This window comes from Balaenoptera physalus (genome assembly GCF_965194825.1).
Source record: "Balaenoptera physalus genome assembly, chromosome: 21".
Lineage (NCBI taxonomy): Eukaryota > Metazoa > Chordata > Mammalia > Artiodactyla > Balaenopteridae > Balaenoptera > Balaenoptera physalus.
The window spans coordinates 11,207,927-11,226,888 of NC_138902.1; the positions used below are offsets into that span (position 1 = coordinate 11,207,927).

The 18,962-nt window shown below is 42.8% G+C and overlaps 2 protein-coding genes across 5 annotated transcripts in view; one reads left to right on the forward strand and one right to left on the reverse strand.

Moving 5' to 3' along the window:
* Positions 1–3,966: 3,966 nt before the first annotated feature.
* SMIM19 (small integral membrane protein 19) lies at positions 3,967–16,713 on the reverse strand. Of its 3 annotated transcripts, none has more exons than XM_082444387.1 (4): positions 16,574–16,713; positions 12,488–12,625; positions 10,841–10,965; positions 3,967–5,444 (listed from the first exon to the last, which is right to left on the reverse strand). In XM_082444387.1, the coding sequence occupies exons 2-4, from the start codon at positions 12,619–12,621 to the stop codon at positions 5,380–5,382; spliced, it is 324 nt and encodes a 107-aa protein (XP_082300513.1). In that variant the 5' UTR covers positions 12,622–12,625; positions 16,574–16,713; the 3' UTR covers positions 3,967–5,379. The 3 variants fall into 3 exon arrangements, with proteins under 3 accessions (XP_082300513.1, XP_082300514.1, XP_082300512.1); XM_082444388.1 differs by lacking the exon at positions 16,574–16,713 and adding an exon at positions 14,506–15,858 and having other exon boundaries at positions 3,967–4,223; XM_082444386.1 differs by lacking the exon at positions 16,574–16,713 and adding an exon at positions 14,506–15,847.
* Positions 16,647–18,962, forward strand: part of SLC20A2 (solute carrier family 20 member 2) — a 107,197-nt gene continuing 104,881 nt past the window's right edge. The window contains exon 1 of one of the 2 annotated variants that reach the window (XM_082444335.1): positions 16,647–16,736. The gene's annotated coding sequence lies outside the window, so the exon portion shown is untranslated. Of the gene's footprint in view, positions 16,824–18,962 lie in introns of both variants that reach the window. The other variant, XM_082444337.1, reaches the window with a different exon arrangement.

The window sequence follows — 18,962 nt, forward strand, 5'->3', positions numbered from 1 at the left end:
AAGGTTCTCTCTGTTAAAATGCAGAATAAACACCCTGTTTTATCAGTCATTTATACTTTTGTGGAACCGTGCTTTAGATTCTTTCTTGGAATAGATTTTGATAGACAGAAGGATATTGGATACTGTGTGAAGAAGTAGAGAAGAAAGAAGCATAATGTTGTCCAAGACACCTTCAGACACACTGCCTGTTTTTCAGTTTTGCCAATGATTGGTGTGACACAAAAAATAGATTCTGGTTGACTAAGAAATTGACGGACAAATACTTTTTCTATAACTTAAAAAAGGAATTTCAAGCTTATAGAAATGTTAAAATAGTACAAAAAGTCCTATATACTCTTTATTCCCACTTGATAAGAGCCCCTACTTGCTCCATCATTGTCTTTCCCCAACTGGTCATTCATTATGCCTAGACTTGGCTTAGATTTGAGTTTCCAGCTGCTATCACTTCTCTTTTTTTTTCCCCCCCAAAGAACTTCCTTTAGTATTTCTTTTACAGCAGATCTGCTGATGATAAAGCCTTTCAATTATCATTTACCTGAAAGTATTTCATTTATCTAAACATATTTGTAACAGCTACTTTGAAGTCCTTGTCTGATAATTCAACATCTGGGTCATCTTGGAGTCACTTTACATTGACTGTTTTTTCTCTTGATGGACCACGTTGTCCCATTTCTTCTCTTGACTGTGGATCACATTTTCCTGCTCTTCTCATTCCTGTAATTTTTGATTGTATGTTGGGCATTGTGGATGATACAGTGTTAGAGACCCTAGATTCTTTTATCTTCTCTGAAAAGTGTTGAGTTTTGTTCTAGCAGGTAATTAATTTGGCAGGATTCAAATTGTATCTCCAGTGGTAGGCAACAGCTGAACACCCAGCTTAGTTCTTTCAGCCTTTCAGCTGTTTGTTTTCTGCCAGTCTCCTTAGGGTCTCTCATGTAGATTCATAATTCAGGGATCAGCCAAGGACTTGGCAGAATTTACATGTATATTTTGGGGTGCCCCCTTCTGGGGTTCACTTCCTTCTGTGATGTTCCCCTCACTTTTCAGCTTAGAAGCTCTGAACACTGCCCTGTTCCTCAAACCAATTTCACTGTAGCTTTCTCCTTGAGTTCTAGCTATTCTCAACGGGTGGACTAAGAAATACCTTCAGGCAAAAAACCCATATAAACACAGATCTCAGCCAGTGCCGTTCCTTCTTTCAAGCGTCATCTTCTTCCTGGTTTGTCTGCTTATGGTTTCCTTCAGATAGTTGTTTTTATGTTTTGTTCTGAACTCATTATCTGTAAGAGAGTTAGTCTGACACAATTATTCCTCCATTACCAGAAACAGAACCTACAAACACTTTTTAAAAATATAAAAAATAAACATCAATTCTGTAAATTGTTGCCAGTAAATTAATTATTTCAGCAACTACCTACCAAGTATTTACTTTGGGCTAGTTACCGTTCTAGTACTGGGTGCTAGAAAGCATTTCAGACATAAGATTTATATTAGCTTGTAGTCAACTTAAATGGGCCTTTTTTTAAAACCTCAAGATAAAATGTTATTCAGAGACACTTGCAATCCCTTCCCCCCAAAATGAATATAATAAACATACATTAACCTGTTATGTCATAAATACTTTACATTTATGTGGTGTATTTTTTTTTACGATTTCTGAGGCCAAAGGCATTTGCAGTTGAGTTTAATAACATCAATATTTGTTGCAGTTAAAAAGCCCCAACTTTCTTCAGCTAGCTTGCAATTTGTCAAAATATTTTTTTCATACCACTCCCTGGGATGGAGCCACTCTTTCGTAACAGTGAGACCTCTGTCATTTCTTGATTTGGAAGAGAAGAAAGAAACTTTGCAACTAGAAACATCAAAAATAAAAGACGTGAACAGCACAGTGGTCCTTCAGTATCAAATTTGGTGCTGAACGGCTACCAATAACCCCAGTGATTGGCTTCCCCTTTGACTTATCACCATCCTACCTCGGGTGTGGAATGCTGCATAAATGGCTTTAGCTTTTCACTATATCTAAATAAAATAAAGGTCAGCATAGACTCCAGTGCTAAAGGTCACTTGTTTATTTTGGGGCGAGAGGTCCAGGATAGAAGAAAGACGACCTGCTGCTGGAAGTTTCCATGTTCTTCCACCTCCTTGGTTCTTGGCTTAATTCCTCATCCCCACTCTTAAATCCTGTCAAGACCTGTCTCGCCCAAAGAGACTGACTGATAGGAGGCTGAAGAGGGACAAAAAGACAGGCGGGAAATGTTTCTTGCTTTGTAGTTTTGTGTGAGTCTGGCTCTGGATTTATTAGGGTGTCAAGTGGGAAATAGTTTAAGACTAAGCTCCAGTCCCTCTTCTATGAGCCTCACTATTTTGCATACAGGTTGGATATAAGCCAGGTGTCCTTTTTACTTCCGGTTCTCCAGCACCTATTCCTATTCTGATTCTGTCTTTAGAATCAAATAGCCTTTAGAGGATGACATATGGCTAGCACAGAGTTTGTCCTCCATACCTGTGTGTTGAATGAATCACCTGGCTCCCTGTAATATGCTTTGGTCCCTTCTCTCTCTCTTTTATTAAAAAATAAATGTATTTATTTATTTATTTATTGGCTGTGTTGGGTCTTTGTTGCTGCGCGCGGGCTTTCTCTAGTTGTGGCGAGCAGGGCTCTTCGTTGTGGTGCACGGGCTTCTCATTGCGGTGGCTTCTCTTGCTGTGGAGCACAGGCTCTAGGTGCGTGGGCTTCAGTAGTTGTGGCTCGCGGGCTCTAGAGCGCAGGCTCAGTAGTTGTGGCGCACGGGCTTAGTTGCTCCGCGGCATGTGGGATCTTCCCGGACCAGGGCTTGAACCCGTGTCCCCTGCATTGGCAGGTGGATTCTTAACCACTGTGCCATCAGGGAAGCCCCCTTCGCTCTTTAATTATATTTTCTAAGATACATTTATTCTTTTTAAAAAGTTTTTATTTTATATTGGAGTATAGTTGATTTACAATGTTGTATTCGTTTCAGGTGTACAGCAAAGTGGTTCAGTTTTACATATACATATATCCATTCTTTTTCAGATTCTTTTCCCATATAGGTTATTACAGAATATTGAGTAGAGTTCCCTGTGCGATACACTAGGTCCTTGTTGGTTATCTATTTCATATATAATAGTGTGTATATGTTAACCCCAAACTCCTAACTTATCCTTCCCCCACCCCTTTCCCCTTTGGTAACCGTAAGTTTGTTTTGTAAATAAGTTCACTTGTATCATTTTTTTAGATTCCACATATAAGTGATATATGAAATTTGTTGATTATTTTATATATAGTACTAAGATACATTTATTCTTAATATCTGAAATTATTTTTATTACCACTTTCTCTCTTATTTTTACTCAATACTTAAATATATTTCCGACGTTACAGCAATTTCACCCTAAACTCTGCCTCTCGTTTTCTGATGAATCCTATCAGGAACTCCACCTGAAACGGTGTGGGGTCGTTAGCAAGCATCTGTGCCCCGTGGAGCGGTGGGCTGGGCCCAGCTGTGCACCCAGGGAGCCTGCCCCTCCGTGCTTACAGCGGAGCGTCTCACGCAGTAAGAGAGAGAAAAGAGGAAGCAGAGAACACAAGTGTTCCTGACCTGTTTATTAGTCATGCCTTTTTTCTTCCAAAGAAAATAGTTCCATTGAACCCTTGGTGGATTCAGGGGCAGAAGCAGGACAATCAACTGGTGTCCCTTTGAAGTGTGGCTGCAGGGCATCCCCCGCTTTCCCAGCTCAGCTGTGGAAGCAGAGAGGAAACTTCAAAGGCGGACTTGCTGTTGATCCCGCTGGTGGAGGCGTGACTCCCATCGGCGGGCTTTAGAGAGGAAATGAGGAGGAATCTTCCTCTCTCACTTGCCAGAGTTCCACGCTCACCAAATGACCTGTCAGGTTTTAGTCGTGACTGTCTCTGTCTAGTGGATGCAAATAAAAAACCATCACAGTCCGTTTCGTTGTGACTGATATTTATTTAGGTACACTGTACAAATCAGCTGAGATAGCCAGTTTTCGTAATTCGTCCAGATTTGTGCCACACATCAGGGACAGCAGGTAAAGCGTTCCCGCTCCTGATTACATGAGAGCAAAGCAAAGTTTAAGAAGATTGTCCCCTTGCTGCTCTGCTATCCCCAGGCCATAATTGTAACTGTTTACAATCCTTCAGTCCGAGTATTCATTCTACATACAGGCGGTGCGTTCAAACTCATCTGTGAGTTAAGAAAGAATTATTCCATTTGGTCAACAATTCACCTTGTACAACATAATATATATATTTGAAAGATTTAAATTTTAAAAGTAAATGCAACTTCCCTGAAATGATTTTATTTGGTCTAAACCTTTTCATTTAAGATTTATATTCTTTACTACATAATTATAAAGGAAAAGGCAATAATGCTTGAAATATTAACTCTAACTCTTAAAATTATAGTTTTGATTCAAAAACGAATTTATGGACAGTTGAACTTCCCTGCCACTATCTCCAACCGGCTTTTATTTAAATAAATATGAAAAATTGGGTGAAAACATTTCAAAGTACAGTACAAAAATGGTACAAGATAGAGTCTGCAGGGAAGCTTATTAAGCTAAAAAAGCCTAAGAAACCATACAGTTACATTAAAGACTGATGGTCACATGACCCAAAAGCAAGCCGCTGACACCAGTCAGAGGTGCCCATGTATGCCACAGTGTAGCCCCAGCACGGCCGAAAGAAGACTCTTCTGGTGGAAGAAACTCCTGGGAATACAATTAAAGGGAACAAACTCCAGTCACAGAAAACTTCTACAGTTAGCAGGGGGGTGCGTATCACAATTTCACAATGCAGAAAAGACAGTTTACTGTGCAAATTCTGAAGTAGCAAAGACGGTTAATTAGGTTAGAGGTAACAACAGCCGTAAGAACACACGTTAGTCCGTTATCCATATTATATTTATCCCAGAACACAGTCGAAGAGGAAGTTATTCCAATGATTAGATTTTTATTTTTTAAGTTGGCAAAAAAGTTCCAAAGTGGCATCAGCTCCAGACTCTTGCTTCCAAAGATGTGTTTTTATTTCCTGATTGTATCCTGAAGGGATCAAAGTCTTCACAAGGTAAACTCACCGTCTCTGGTGATCGTCTATCTTCCTAGGTACACGCAGACTCTCTGTGTTCAGGCTTTTTGAGGAATTTCTAATTTGTGGAACAAATGATTTGGAGATGAGGTTTTAAAAAGTGAAACAAAACACACCAAAAAATTAGGGAAAAGTCACAAATAAAATGATTTTATGGAGACAGAAGTTTTAAAAAAATGCTGCTCGTGATTTAGCAGCGTGAGGATACTGCACTCTTGAACAACAATCATTTCTGCTGCTCATTTTCTGAGATTTCATTCCAATGAGAGCTGTACACTGTCAGCTTGGCTCTGTGGCTGCTGATAATCATACTTTCTGGCTATTGAAAAACAAACAAAACAATAAGCAAGAAAAAAGGAGATACGATTAATAAAATCACAAAATAATTATGAGCTCACATCATTAAATCACAGTCATGATTCTCAGTAAAGAATTAGCTTAGAATTAAACAATTTTTTATTCATTAGAGGAAATTTATTATACTTCATGATCCTCTAATTTCTCAGCAGTGCTGATATCCATTTTAGGATGTTTATTATTATTGTTTTGTACATCAGGATTATTCAGAGCATTGAAATATAGGGTAAACACTAATTAAGCTACTAAACTTAAATTAACATTTTGTAATGTCCTTCTTTCTTATTCCTCATCTCCACCTCAAGGTAAGTTAATAAGAATGCTTTTGTCCACATCATAAGGAATTTGACTATATTTTAAATGACAAGCCTAAGAGATTTACTGAATATTGTCATTAATATAAACTAGAAGAAAAGACAGACTTGCAATTCTGTTCTTTTTGTGCTTCTGAGAAATATTTATTGAAGGTCTTAACCTGAAACTAGAGAGTGTGCAGGGCTAAAGTCTTTGCAAATGTCATTCACTGCTTGGCTTTCAAACTTTCAGTCTCTTCATTAAGTTTTTACCAGCCAAGGAAGAAATACTATTTGTTTATATACGCAGGGTGGATCCAGATTATTGTGGCCGAAAGCTTTACAATTTTGGGAGTCCTCTTTAAGGAAAAGAATTTTGTTTGCTATTTCCTCTTGAACCTCCAGACTAAGTCAGGACTAGATATGCCATCAGCACTAAGAATGATGCAATGTGATGGGACTCTTTATTTTTAAAATAAATTTATTTATTTATTTATGGCTGCATTGGGTCTTCGTTGTTGGGTCTTAGTTGCTGGGCGCGGGCTTTCTCTAGTTGCGGCAAGCGGGGGCTACTCTTTGTTGCGATGCATGGGCTTTTCACTGCGGTGGCTTCTCTTGTTGCAGCGCTTGGGCTCTAGGCACGCAGCTTCAGAAGTTATGGCACGCGGGCTCAGTAGTTGTGGCTCACGGGCTCTAGAGCGCAGGCTCAGTAGTTGTGGCGCATGGGCTTAGTTGCTCCACGGTATGTGGGATCTTCCCGGACCAGGGCTCGAACCCGTGTCCCCTGCATTGGCAGGCGGATTCTTAATCACTGTGTCACGAGGGAAGTCCCTGCGATGGGACTCTTTAAATGTGCAAATACTCACTATTTACAAGAACAATGGCTTCCAAAGATGTCCACATCCTAATTCCCATAATCTGTGAATATGTTACCTTCTGCGGCAGAAGGGACTTTAAAGATGTGTTTAAGGTAAGGACCTTGAGAAGGGGGATTACCCTGGATTATCTGGCCCAACCTGATCACAGGGGCCCTGAAAATCAGAGAACCTTTCCTGGCAGAGTTCAGAGAGAGAAGGAACTATATAAATGGAAGAATGATCAGAAAGATGCAGTGCTACTGGCTTTGAGGATGGGGAATGAAGCCACAAAGCAAGCAACATGGGTGGCTTCTAGAAGCTGGAAAAGGCAAAGAAACAGCTTCTCCTTTAGAGCATCCAGAAAGAAACAGAACTCTGCCGACACCTTGATTTTAGCCAGTGAATCTGCTGTAGAACTTTTAATCTCTAATTGTAAGATCTGTGCTGTGTTAAGCCACTGAATTTGTGGTAATACAGCAGCAACAGGAAACTAACATGCCTTACAAACACACGTGTTCTGATAAATTTCATTTTATGCCATTCTCATCAAAGAAGAAAAACAGCTGTACACTGGCTTTATAATTGTATATGCTATACTACTGAATATTTTTTGATAGGATCTAACTTCTGATTTTTGTTTGTTTGCTTTTTGTATTTGGCTGTGCCGCCAGGCATGTGGGAATCTTAGTTCCCTGACCAGGGATCGAACCTGGGCCTCTGCAGTGAAAACACTGAATCCTAACCACTAGGCCACCAGGGAACTCCCACAACCTTCTGTTTTGACTAGGCATCAATGAAAACCTAACTCTTTACTTACAATTTTCTATACAGAGCTTCTGGTTCCCTGTTTTTGTTTTTTAAATACTTAAATTTTCTTAAGGAAATTTTTTTTTGAGGTGAAATACAACAACATGAAACTTGCCATTTTAACCGTTTTTAAGTGCACAGTTCAGGGACATTAACTACATTCACACTGTTGTGCTGCCACCACCAGCACCCTTCTTTTGATCACCCCACACTGACCTCTGTCCTCATAACACAGTAACTCCCCACTCCTTCCTCTCCCACTGCTGGTGACGATTCTGCTTTCTATCTCTGTGAATTTGCTACACAGAAGAGAAATCACACAATATTTGTTCTTTTGTGACTGGTTTCTTTCACTTCACAATAAAAATAATTATGAAGCATAATGTCTTCAAGGTGCATCCGTGTTGTAGCATGTGTCAGAATTTCCTTCCTCTTGGGACTTCCCTGGTGGCGCAGTGGTTAAGAATCCGCCTGCCAATGCAGGGGACATGGGTTCGAGCTCTGGTCTGGGAAGATCCCACATGCCGTGGAGCAACTAAGTCCGTGCGCCACAACTACTGAGCCTGTGCTCTAGAGCCCGTGAGCCACAACTACTGAGCCCACGTGCTGCAACTACTGAGCCTGTGCTCCACAACAAGAGAAGCCACCGCAATGAGAAGCCCATGCACCGCAACGAAGAGTAGCCCCCACTCACTGCAACTAGAGAAAGCCCGTGTACAGCAAAGAAGACTCAGTGCAGCCAAAAAAAAAAAAAAAAAAAGAATTTCCTTCCTCTTAAAGGCTGAATAACATCCTATGCACGTATAGACCACATTCTGTGGATCCATCAGTCAAGGACACTTGGGTTGTTTCCATCTTTTGGCTACTGTGAATAATGCTGCTCTGTTACATTCAGTTTTACTTCTTATTCTGAACTAGTAACACATGAATGCAAAAGGGACAACAGAGGAAACAGGGAAGGTGTACCTTCCTGCCACCTGATTAGTCCTGCAGCTCCTTTCCCCAAAGGAACTGCTGTTACTACTTCTCAGGATAAAATTTATGCTGAAGAAGTTTCTAGAGGGTCTACTTGTGTAAAAAATATATATATGGTTTCTCTACTTTTCACCTGAAATTCCACTCCACCCGAGACATATACCAGTAACATCTTGCTGATCACTCTTTTTTTTTTTTTTTTAAATTTATTTATTTATTTTTGCGGTGTTGGGTCTTCGTTTCTGTGCGAGGGCTTTCTCAAGTTGCGGCGAGCGGAGGCCACTCTTCATCGCGGTGCGCGGGCCTCTCACTATCGCGGCCTCTGTTGTTGCGGAGAACAGGCTCCAGACGCGCAGGCTCAGCAATTGTGGCTCACGGGCCCGGTTGCTCCGCAGCATGTGGGATCTTCCCAGACCAGGGCTCGAACCCATGTGCCCTGCGTTGGCAGGCAGATTCTCAATGACTGCGGCACCAGGGAATCCCTGATCACTCTTTCTTGCTTCTTTTTATGTGTGCGCGCAAACACACAGACATCTTTCTTTTAAAAATATCCAGTCTTTTCCCTCGAGTCCCACAGTGTTCCCATCAAGGTAATGAATGTTAATAATCTGATGTGTATCTTTCCAAGCCTTCCTCCAGGCTTGTGTAATTATACAGAACATTTTTAGAAACAACCCAATCAAAAGATGGGCAGATGATCTAAATAGACATTTCTCCAAAGAAGACATACAGGCACGTGAAAAGATGCTCAACATTGTTATTTATTAGAGAAATGCAAATCAAAACTACAATGAGGTATCACCTCACACCGGTCAGAATGGCCATCATCAAAAAGTCTATAAATAATAAATGCTGGAGAGGGTGTGGAGAAAAGGGAACCCTCCTACACTGTTGGTATGTGTGTGTGTATATATATATATATATATATATATATATATATATATACATATATATACATATACACACAATGAACTGTTACTCAGCCATAAGAAAGAATGAAATAATGCCATTTGCAGCAACATGGATGGACCTAGAGATCATTGTACTAAGTGAAGTAAGTCAGAAAGAGAAAGACAAATATCATATGCTATCACTTACATGTGGAATCTAAAAAAAAAAAGACACAAATGAACTTACTTACAAAACAGAAATAGACCCACAGACATAGAGGACAGACTTGTGGCTGCCAAAGGGGAAAGGAGTTGGGAAGGAATGAATTGGGAGGTTGGGATTAACATATGCGTACTACTGTATATAAAGTGGATCACTAACGAGGACCTACTGTATAGCACGGGGAACCATACTCAATATTTTGTGGTGACCTATAGGGAAAAGAATCTGAAAAAGAACATATATATATATATATATATATATATATATATATATATATATATATATATATCTGAATCACTGTGCTGTATATCTGAAACTAATACAACATTGTAAATCAACTATACTTCAGTAAAAAAGAAAATTCTATAGAACATTTTTATTACACGTAGATAGGGATGTTTTGGTCATTTGATTTTAAAGGAGCAGTACCCTAGCATATATATAATTACATCTTGCCTTTTCTCATTTAATGATACACCATGGAAACCACACCTCATTTTTTTAAATGGTGGCATCAAAGGCTGTGGCTTGGATGTACAATTCATCCTGGCTCCTTGCCCTTTAACCTTTGTTTCTTCTCCACCACTTACTCACAGGGTTTAGTACCACAGGACATGTTAATAACCTCTGGCCTGGAAGCCGTTCCTATACTGCTATGGCTGCAGCACATAGTAATTTAATTGTAATAGAAGTGACTGCAAACTCTATAAACACAAAATTTCAAACCCAAACTAAAGTAGGTTCAACTCAACGTCCCCTCAGCCAGATCTCCAAAATGTTCTTGGCCACCTCGACGCCACTGCACACGAGGGAAGTGCAAAGGAGGGAAATCAGAGAAGGATGAGACAGCCTCACCGATTGTTAAGGCATCTAATTTCTGCCAAATTTTCAAAACGTGAAACACGTTGCTAGGGCTCTTCTCAGGGTCTTGGAAGGGTCCCAAATGAGTGAAGTGTCCTGAAACACTAACTTCATGCAAACCGGGTTTGCTGATACTGTGTTGAGCATCTAAAAAGGCCCTATGTTTTCATTACCAGCTATTTCTTTCTTAAAGTAAAAAAAAATTTTTTTTTAATTGAAGTATAGTTGATTTACAATGTTGTGTTAGTTTCTGGTGTACAGCAAAGTGATTCAGATATACATACATATATTCTTTTTCATATTCTTTTCCATTATGGTTTATTACAGGATATTGAATATAGTTCCCTGTGTCATTATCAGCTATTTCTGATAACCTTTGCCAATGAGACTCAACCCCAAAGAGTCTATTTTAAATATGCTTATGTATGTAATTAAGCACAGAATATACTTACAAATGGAGTACATTTCCAGTTGCTGTCTTAAACGAATTTTGCTTATTGTGTCATAAAAGTTGGGCTCTGACAGAGTGTCTGTTGGAGGTGGCACACTGAATATCCTCATAATTTTCCTTTTATTTCTAAAACACAAAACCAATGCAGAGAAGAGATTTGTGTTCATAGCTGTAGGACTGTAACATTCACACGATCGTAGTAACCAGAAGCTGCATTAAAAGGACATTAAGTGGCCATGAGTCCATCTTCTATTTTTTCCCCGTGAGATGCTTCTTGGGCTCAAGTATTCCTTCTTTCACTAGAAGTATGAAGCTGTCCGTGTACAGTCACAGGGTTATAAGAAAGAAAAGGCAGTAGCTGAACACCCCCACTTCATACAACAAAGTGTCTCCCCTCAATCCCCGCAAAAGAGCCCTGTTGTACGGAAAAATGCTCAGACAAAAAAAGTATGATTTTTTTTTTCCCTCCCTCTCATGTCATGCAAATAAAGCTACGTTATTGCGGGCAGAGAATAAACAGAATGTGAGCAGACCTTAATTTTGAAAAACAATGAATAAACGATTTCTTAAATAGAGTAGCATGGCCTTAGTGGGGTCATCTAGCTAAAATTAACAACAGCCTGTCTCTGCCTTTAAAACAGTGGGGTGGGGAGGAGACGGTGGCTATTTTTAGGGGAAGGCTGTTACCTGCCAGTGGCTCCCCCGTGCTCTGTGGAGGCCTCCTCTCGCCTCCCCCCCCGCCCCACCCGCTCCCCCCAGGGTCCAGGCGGCCAGTGGGCCAGCGGCTCAGGGGTCTCAGGGTCGGGAAGGGCGAGCCTGCAGGTCCCGTGGCAAGTGTGGGTCTGAACTGTTCCCCGGGCCGAGCATCAATTATTCTTGGTTGACTAATTATCCTGAACCGTCTAATGCCTTTGACCTTGGCAGAGGACGCCACGAAGCACATGGCTAGGGGCAGGAGCAGCTCAATCCAACTACTGCTGTTTTTCCTCTTCAAAGCACGCCCCTCACTGTGCATTTTTTTTAACTTGTACTTGAAGGAAAGGAGCCAGGGAGTGTGGAAAAGAACAGCTGAATTACGCTACAGCATCTGGAATCACAGCAAGAAATATTTATTGAGGATTTACACCATGTGGCACATCAGGGACACAAAGGTTAAACAAAAGTCCTTGTTCTCAGAGGACTGAGTTTTGGGGGATGGACAGACAAGTAATTGGATCATACCAATATTATGCACAAGAAACAGAAGGGAGGGCTTGAAGTTTGCAAAGACAGAATTGCTGAACACATAGGAGTTAAGAGTTTGTGCATTTCAGGGACATTGGCCCAAAATACATGCTCATCCAAGGGTGACAGTGAAGCTGGCTGAATGAGAAAACTGAGCTGTACCAGAAATGATAGGAGTATAGAGCAGCTGGTCTGGGTGCCAAGAGCTGCACTTAAATCCCCATCTCTCAGAGCAACTGGGTTTTCCAAGCCAAATCCTGGTGTCCAGTATGTGAGGGCTGACCCGACTAGACAGTGATTTCATAGCAGGAACAAAAATGCTGATGAAATTATTTTTGTGCCTTTAACTTAGATCAAACAAACAAACCTGCAAAACTTATAAATGCCCGGGTTCTTATCAACCCTGAGAATCTAAAGCCTTTACCTCTTGGCATACATGAAGAGCCCAAAGCTGACAAGGATCACTACCAGGTACACGTTGGTGGCTTCATTCCAGGCCTCGTGAACGCTGTAATCGATGGAGCCCTCGTCACCCATCACTCCGTAACCGCCAGGCATGGGACTGTAAGGCAGCAAAGAGGGCAGGGTTTCTTTCAGTTAGTGATGGTGTGACGGCTGGACAAGGGCTGCCAAACAGAGGGCCCGCTGGCCAGCTCCAGCCCCCTGCCTGTCTTTGTGCGGCCCAGGAGCCAAGAGTGGTTTTACATTTCTAAACGGATGCATTTTAAACGGAGCATCTTCCATTTTTGCCTCACAGCCCTCAAAGCCTAAAATGTTTACCATCTGGCCCGTTACGAAAATGTTGGCCAACCCTGGTCTAGATCACTAAGGCATGGAACACATTTTCGCCTATTTCTGACTTTGAAACACCACAGCTCCTACATAAAGGTTCAAACTCGGGATTAAAAAATCATATTTCTAAAAGGATATGGGTTGAAATGTCACTGCACGGTTTCCAAACTGTAACTATCACCCAGACGAAAGCAACTGAATGCTTAAAACAGAGGTCCACACAACTGGCGCCAGCCAGGACCACGCTCTTCCACAGGCCCCTGACACACCTGGAAAACAAAAATGTCTGGAGCTTTATCTAGTTTTGGCCTCCTGGCCCACTGTGGAAGCTATGGGATAAAAAGTTACTTTTTGCTATTTACACAGCTGTGACTTCTATTCAAGGAAATGCATTCTTTGGACATTTCTTTGGACATTCCCACAGAAAATGAATGGTAACAGCAAGTGTATCAAGTAGCAAGGGACAGAGTACTGGTTTCTTATTTGCATTTGGGAAGTTCATTGAATTTTTCCTTAAAGAGAACGTTCTGCTCTTGTGTTAAATCTAAACTAGGGAAGTCTAAGTAAAATGACCTAATATGTGAAAGAAATTCAGAAGTGTTGTTTTAGATACTCTATCAAAAGGAGAAAAACTGAACAAATGACAGGTGATAACTGTACTGTAGTTTCTACTAAGATAGCCATTTTCTAATACCAAGAAAAAAAGTACCTGGAATGTCCATGAAACTGTTTTGCAATTTTTTCTAGACATCCTACAACAGTGATGGCATTGCAGAAATTCATCCACTGAAATATCTTGCAATCTGTCCTGTGAGCCTCCAAAATGTTCTTTTTTTTTTTTTTTTTAAAGGAGAGTGATGGTCTCTTTTTTGTTAAATATTTATTTATTTATTTGGTTGCACTGGGTCTTACTTGCAGTAGGTGGGCTCCTTAGTTGCCTCTCCAGGGCTCCTTAGTTGCGGCTCGCTGGCTCCTTAGCTGTGGCATGCGAACTCTTAGTTGCAGCATGCATGTGGGATCTAGTTCTCTGACCAGGGATCGAACCCAGGCCCCCTGCTCTGGGAGCACAGAGTCTTATCCACTGTGCCACCAGGGAAGTCCCCAAAATGTTCTTTAGTGTAGATTTGGCTCAGTAAGTTAATAAGTGTATATTAAGGGCAGAGTCTGTTTTCTTTCTTACAGTTTGCCTCTGCATAAAATGAATGAAATTTCCTTGGGGTCTGCTCCCAGGCCAGGTGGCATGTTGGTCCCGTTCTGACACCTGAAGTCTCTGTCAGACGTTTGCGGACAGACTGCATTAAAGTGAGTATCGTGAATGGCCATTTAACTTAAATTCTAGACACTGAGGGCAAGAGTCGTTCCTCTGAAACATCTATTGGTGTCTGATGAGCATTAAGATTGGTCTTTTAAAAATTAGCCAGAGAATAATAAAAACAGAACTTAAAACTTTATAGATGCAAGATCTAAATATTATTAAATCATTAAACATATCCAATTCCTAGATATTAAAGATTGGCTATGGATTTTTTTTAAGAGAGTGGGAGGCACAGGGGGATTTGGCATTATTCAGAGTTTCAATTCTTATTCCTTAAAATTGAACTCCAGAGTTTCTCTGGATGTAACATTATTCATAGTAAGTAATCAGCCTACCTTAGGAATGGAAACTTTTGGAACATCAGAGACTATAATTGTCTTTACGATTTATGGAATCTAGAATTTTTTTCTAGATTTTCGTTGGTGCCAAAACATAAAATAACGATGACTGTTTTTGGCCATAAGAGATGACTTCAGAGGTCTGATTTGAGGTGCTGCGGAAGGGCCGGCACGGCCATGCATGCAGTGACGGTGGCAGGTTTCAGGATTGGGAGTTACTAACAAATTGGAGAAGAAAAGGGGAGCAGACTTAACAATGGCTACTGAAACATTTTGCAGGTGCCCTTTATCTGACACACTATGAAAGTGTTTCCTACCTGTTTTCTAACACCTGACTGGATCTGAGCCAGGTGAATTTCTTGCTTCTGTGTTCCACAAAATTCTGTTCATGTGCCACTCGATAAATGGTGTATTCCTACAGAGCTGTCTTCCTCCTCCTACAAATATGCCAGTTTTTCATTATACTTAGAGAAGGACTCTGAAATTCTGCTGACCAAGAATGGTGAAATCTTACTGTGAATTATACAACTTGATTGGTACGCAATGACACTACCGTTCTGGGGACATGCACTTGAATTATTTTTAGTAGTACAGTTGTGAAAGACTTGTACCGAGGGTAGGCCTTTCCTGCCTGGTCCTCCATCATGACCAATGGCATGCCTTTGTAAGACTGCCAGGAATAAGGAATGGTCCTGTACAAAGCCACAGTACAGACCACGGCTCCCATGTGGCCTGAACTATGACCCGTGCCCTCCCAGCTCGCCAGTCTAACCAAGTGTACACACGCACACCTGCTGAGCGGCTACTGCACACCTCACAGCCTCCCTCTAAGTCTAAAGCACCCAGGGGCGTTACAGTGGTTCCTTCCTGGCAAGTTAATGGATGTTTCAGCAAGACCATCATGTGCTTGAATTGTCATTCAGGGCTTTTCTGAGAAAACTGCACCTTTTTCACATATTTTTCCTGTAAATTAATGCTTGAACTATTTCAGTAAGGAGTTGCTAGGATGAGCTGCACGTAACTATCCAGAGATAAAGTTGGCAAAATGTGACAACCGGGGCTTGATTTCAGTTTGACAAACTTTTAAGTAGAGAACGAGTACTCTTCCTGGGATCAAGCGGCTGTATCATTAAGTTTTAAAATTTTTCCCCTATTTGGGGTTCCCGATGCCATGTCTAGGTGGTTCAGTTTTGAGGATCACTTGTCATCATGTCTTGAATGTTATCCATTTCGTCTCCCACTTAGAGCTTTGCTATTTTGAAACAAGTTCAGATTGGAGTCACTCATACAGGTCTACGAGCTCCTTACAACACAACCCATCGCATCAATATGGTTTTCCCTCAGTCCTCTGAAACGCTAAGGCTTGGGTTGCTGAAGCGGGAGGGTACAAGGTCACAGGCCTTCAACCAGCAAGACGAAGGCAATTAACATCTGAGGGGCCTGGGCTGGGCAGTCGACATATGCATTTCATTGTCACCATCACCCTGCTGGGAGGCACGAAAGCTCCACCTGGCAGACGACGCGGGGTGGGGGGCTGGGTACACAACTCGCCCAAAACCACCCAGGCTAGCGAGTCGCACGCTGGACTCCCAAACGTGGGCGCTTCCGGCCCTGCCCAGACTCGTGAGACCTGCCAGTCCCGGAAAGAGGAGCAGTCTAGCGGGCAGACAATGTAACCCCCACCCCGGCAAGCGGCGGGGGCCGGAGCCGCCAGGGCTCGGCCTCCGCGGGCTGCGCGCGGTGCGATCCTGAAGCGCGCCCGCTCCACCCCCCCATCCCCCTCATCCCCCCATCTCCCCCATCCCCCTCATCCCCCTATCTCCCCCATCCCCCCATCCCCCCATCCTCCCATCCCGGGTGCCCTGCGCTGCGCAGGCGGCAGCTTCCGCCTTTCGATCCGCGATTCTGGAGCTGCGGGCCTCACTGTTCCCTCCGGCCTGGGGCGCGGCGGCAGAGGAGCTGGGACGGCCGGGCGCGGGGCTGGGGGCGCCCTCGGGCTCCCTCCCCTCCCTCTCACCCTCCCCGCGCATGGAGGGGCGGGGCGGGGCGGGGCGGGGCCACTCACGCCGCTCGCTCTGCAGGCGGCAGGCGGCCCGGCTGCTCCGCTCGGCGCTCTTTCCCCCGCAGTCGCGGCCGGACGCGCGGAGCCGGTTACCGCACGGACCGGACGACCTCTGCTTCGTCATTTCCTGCCGGCCCGGCGGCTTCCGGATGGAACGAGGAGCCAGGTCTTTTCCCCCACCGCCCCCCCGCCCCCCTCTCAGTGTGGGAACCGGAGGGAGGCCGCGACGGCCCCGGTGCCGCCCCCCGGGCGCGTGAGTGCAGCCCGGCTCCCTTCCCCGGCCTCGCGGCGCGGCGCTGGCCCCGCCCCCGGCCCCTCCCCGCGACCCCGGGCAGCGACCCCGGCGGTGGGTCCGGCCGCTCCCTCCTGGAGTCCACGTGGGTCTGGCCGCGCCGCGTCCGAGCGCGCGGGGAGAGGGGACGGGTCGTCCGGAGAGCGCGAGCAGCTTCCAGCCCCACCTCGGCGCGCCCGGGCGCCGTCTCGGCGTGGGAGGTGGGAGTGTGCATTGGCCCCGGGTCGAGATTAAGCTGGAAACGCGAAGATTTTCCTTTTTCGTAATGAGGGCATAGGGTTATTTTTAATATTTGCTTAGGAAAGCACGTGCTCTCACTGGCTTTGCATTTTCCCTGTCATAATAAATGATGCGTGGCCGAGGCTATTGAAGTGTTCTAAAAACTGGATGTGCCCAGGATGCTGTAGTCTTGTCAGTTTAAGTGACTTTTGGATATTTAAAATTTTTGTGTGTAAGGACTTGTAAAATTCTAGCATGAGACAGGTAATGAATTTATGTAGGATTTCAGCATGAGTATTGAAGTAATCAGATTTCAGTGGTTGGCGCAGCCTTGCAAATAAATGGCCACTTGTCCGCGTGCTTGAGGTCTTAACTATTCATTTTGAGCGAGTTCTCTAGGATCAGCTGACTGCTGATTATAATTCATACTAGACCATGTAGAGGTTGTATCCTTAATTGATAAGCAGAGATTCGAGGTAACATTTAACATCCTACCCCTTAGCCAGCTTTCTCTGCTTCTTTGTGGATCATTCTGTTAAACTCACCTCTGTCTGGATGAAGAGCATTGCTTGGTACATAACATAAAAGCTTTATTTCTAGTAGTAACACATATTAGTTTATATATATTATATATACATAATCATGTGCATAACTTTATAACTGTTTAGTATGATTACAGAGTTGGAAAATTAGGAACGATAATAATGTGCAATGTTGAGTACTGATTGCTTGCCAGGCCTTTGCCAAATGGTCTACATGCTTTATCTCATTTAATCTTCCGGATAACTTTTTGCATAAACATAGGTTGCTTAGAAATACTCGAGTACACGAGTTTGATTTGAACGTGTCCAAATGTGGAACATGTACATTAATTGCTTCTGTTTCTGTTTTTTGTAAAATAAGGCTGTGGGCAATATAAAATGACTCATAGAGTAATTTAATGTGTTTTTCAAGTTGGAAGAAGGCTTTACATTTGCACAGAACTGCAATTAGTCCCTTTATTGGGGTATCCCTTTATTGGGGTGTCCCTTTATTGGGGTATTCAATAGTTTCCAAAGCCCTGTGTCTCTTCTTTATCAGAGTTCCCATTACATGTCATTGTCACCCAATGAACAGGCTATGCTTGGATGTTGGAAAAAAGTAAAAGTTGGGAAAGCCTTAATGGTCCCTTCTGAAAGGTGCCCTTTTTCCATATATAGTTTCTAAGCAACGTTCCTAATTAAGGGTTAACGAATGACAGTCAAACAGGAACGTGATTTTCCAGTACCAAACCAAGGAAATAAAAAACTGGGTTGGCTATTGCTTTGTTGATGAGTCTAACTTTCATGGGTATGTAAATGTTGAGAATGTTAAGTAATCTACATTGTAGGGGTTCTACCTTACTTTTCAGTTTGCCTTTACATGTCTTAAACATATTTGAGTCCAGTACTTTGTGCATGAAGAAGTTATTGACTGGATTTAATTGAGTAGTTTTGACTTCCTTAATCAAGAAGTTGATTCTGTGTTTCCAAAGCTACAATGTAGTAATTTGTGTAGGCGTAACAATGATGAGAATGATGGTGGGATCCAGCAGTTTGCATCTTGGGAGAGTAGGATCGGGTGAGAGGCCTGCAGAGGATGAGTGAAGCGCTTGGAAATGTGTCATATTTGTGATTAGAGTGTATTGAACTTAACGCATCTTCAGATAGTGGTCCGTCATCGGAGAAGAAAGGAGTGAGAATACTTTGCCAGTCGGTATTTATAAGAGGGTTCCTTTCCCTGAAGGCGTTCTCTTCTGGGAGGAGATGAGTGGACGGATGTAGGAAGAAAAAGATGCATGTGTTAATACTTCCACCCATCGTGACTAACTGATTGCTGCCAACACATGCATCTTCAGGCACT

Coding starts and splice junctions, on each gene's coding strand:
- SMIM19 (XM_082444386.1), bottom strand. CDS start 14,531: ATGTTCCAAAAGTTTCCATTCCTAAG. Junction 10,966..12,487: donor CTCTTCATGTATGCCAAGAG/GTAAAGGCTTTA, acceptor TTTGTGTTTTAG/AAATAAAAGGAAAATTATGA. Junction 5,445..10,840: donor ACTGGAAATGTACTCCATTT/GTAAGTATATTC, acceptor GTTTTTCAATAG/CCAGAAAGTATGATTATCAG.